General features: G+C 36.8%; 1 protein-coding gene across 1 annotated transcript; it reads left to right on the top strand.

Moving 5' to 3' along the window:
- On the top strand, positions 1-994 carry LOC117117676 (uncharacterized aarF domain-containing protein kinase 2-like; the record flags this gene model as incomplete). The annotated part of the gene is given in 2 exon segments (XM_033262059.1): positions 1-801; positions 946-994. Coding segments are annotated over 2 exon segments (839 nt in total), but the record flags the coding sequence as incomplete, so codon positions are not given.
- Between the last annotated feature and the right edge of the window lie 9 nt (positions 995-1,003).

Genomic DNA, 1,003 nt, shown 5'->3' with positions numbered 1-1,003 from the left:
AAAAAAACCAGATGTTTTCTCTTATCCATCGAAATATTTTACGAACAGCAATACAAGTAGAATTGCAGCAAAATGTAATCTACACTTTTAGTAGATGTTCACCAAAGGTGAGTTTTACCATGAGGTGCATTCACTCAACAGCACCTCACCCATGGTATGCATCCTTGAGATACTGTAGGAGCCTGGGCATCAGCCTTAGTACTGCTGCCTCTGTTTTGACATTCTTGCGCCCATTGAAGACAGTGCAGTGTGCGGAATTGGTCTTACCAGTATCAAAGGATCTAGGACTAAGGAAGCACAGCAATATATTCATCAGGGTTTTAAAGAGTATTATATTCCATGTTAAATTGTTTTTTAGACTGTTAAAGCTAATTTTAATTTTTACACCAATATGTTGCACATATCCATTGACGTACCTCTCAAATGATGCCTGGATTCTGTGGTTAAAAATCTTATATTTTGCTGTTGAAAGGCTTGGCCCAACATTGATTAAGTTTGGCCAGTGGGCTAGCACACGGAGGGACCTCTTCCCAGCAGAGTTTTGTGATATGTTCTCTCAACTTCACCTGCATGTTATGCCACATTCTTGGTACTATACACAAAAAAAACTCACCCGTGCATTTGGGAAGAATTGGCGAGATGTAATTGTAAAGATTGACAATCGAAGACGAGCAATATTTTCAGGATGTATTGGACAAGTCTACCAAGCATACATCAAGCCAGAGGCAATTAAAGATGGATCATTAAGGGATGAAATCTTAGATGAACTAGGTGATACAGACACTATGGATTTCTTTGAAGGTGAATTAACAATACCGTACTTCATATACTAATTATCATGTTGTTTTCAAGTAATGTACATAATTTATGCCATTAATATGTTTGTCAGACTTCGTAAATTATAAAATGTGTTCTTATTTTTATTAATCATATTTATTATAATAGGCTTAGAGATCCTTGGCTTTGGAGAACTGTTAGGAACCCGGGATAAAGAGTTGGATAA

The sequence above is a fragment of the Anneissia japonica genome, unplaced genomic scaffold (assembly GCF_011630105.1).
Source record: "Anneissia japonica isolate Jap-2015-1 unplaced genomic scaffold, ASM1163010v1 scaffold297739_len1003_cov329_single, whole genome shotgun sequence".
NCBI lineage: Eukaryota > Metazoa > Echinodermata > Crinoidea > Comatulida > Comatulidae > Anneissia > Anneissia japonica.
This window is presented reverse-complemented; position numbering and strand designations above follow the sequence as displayed.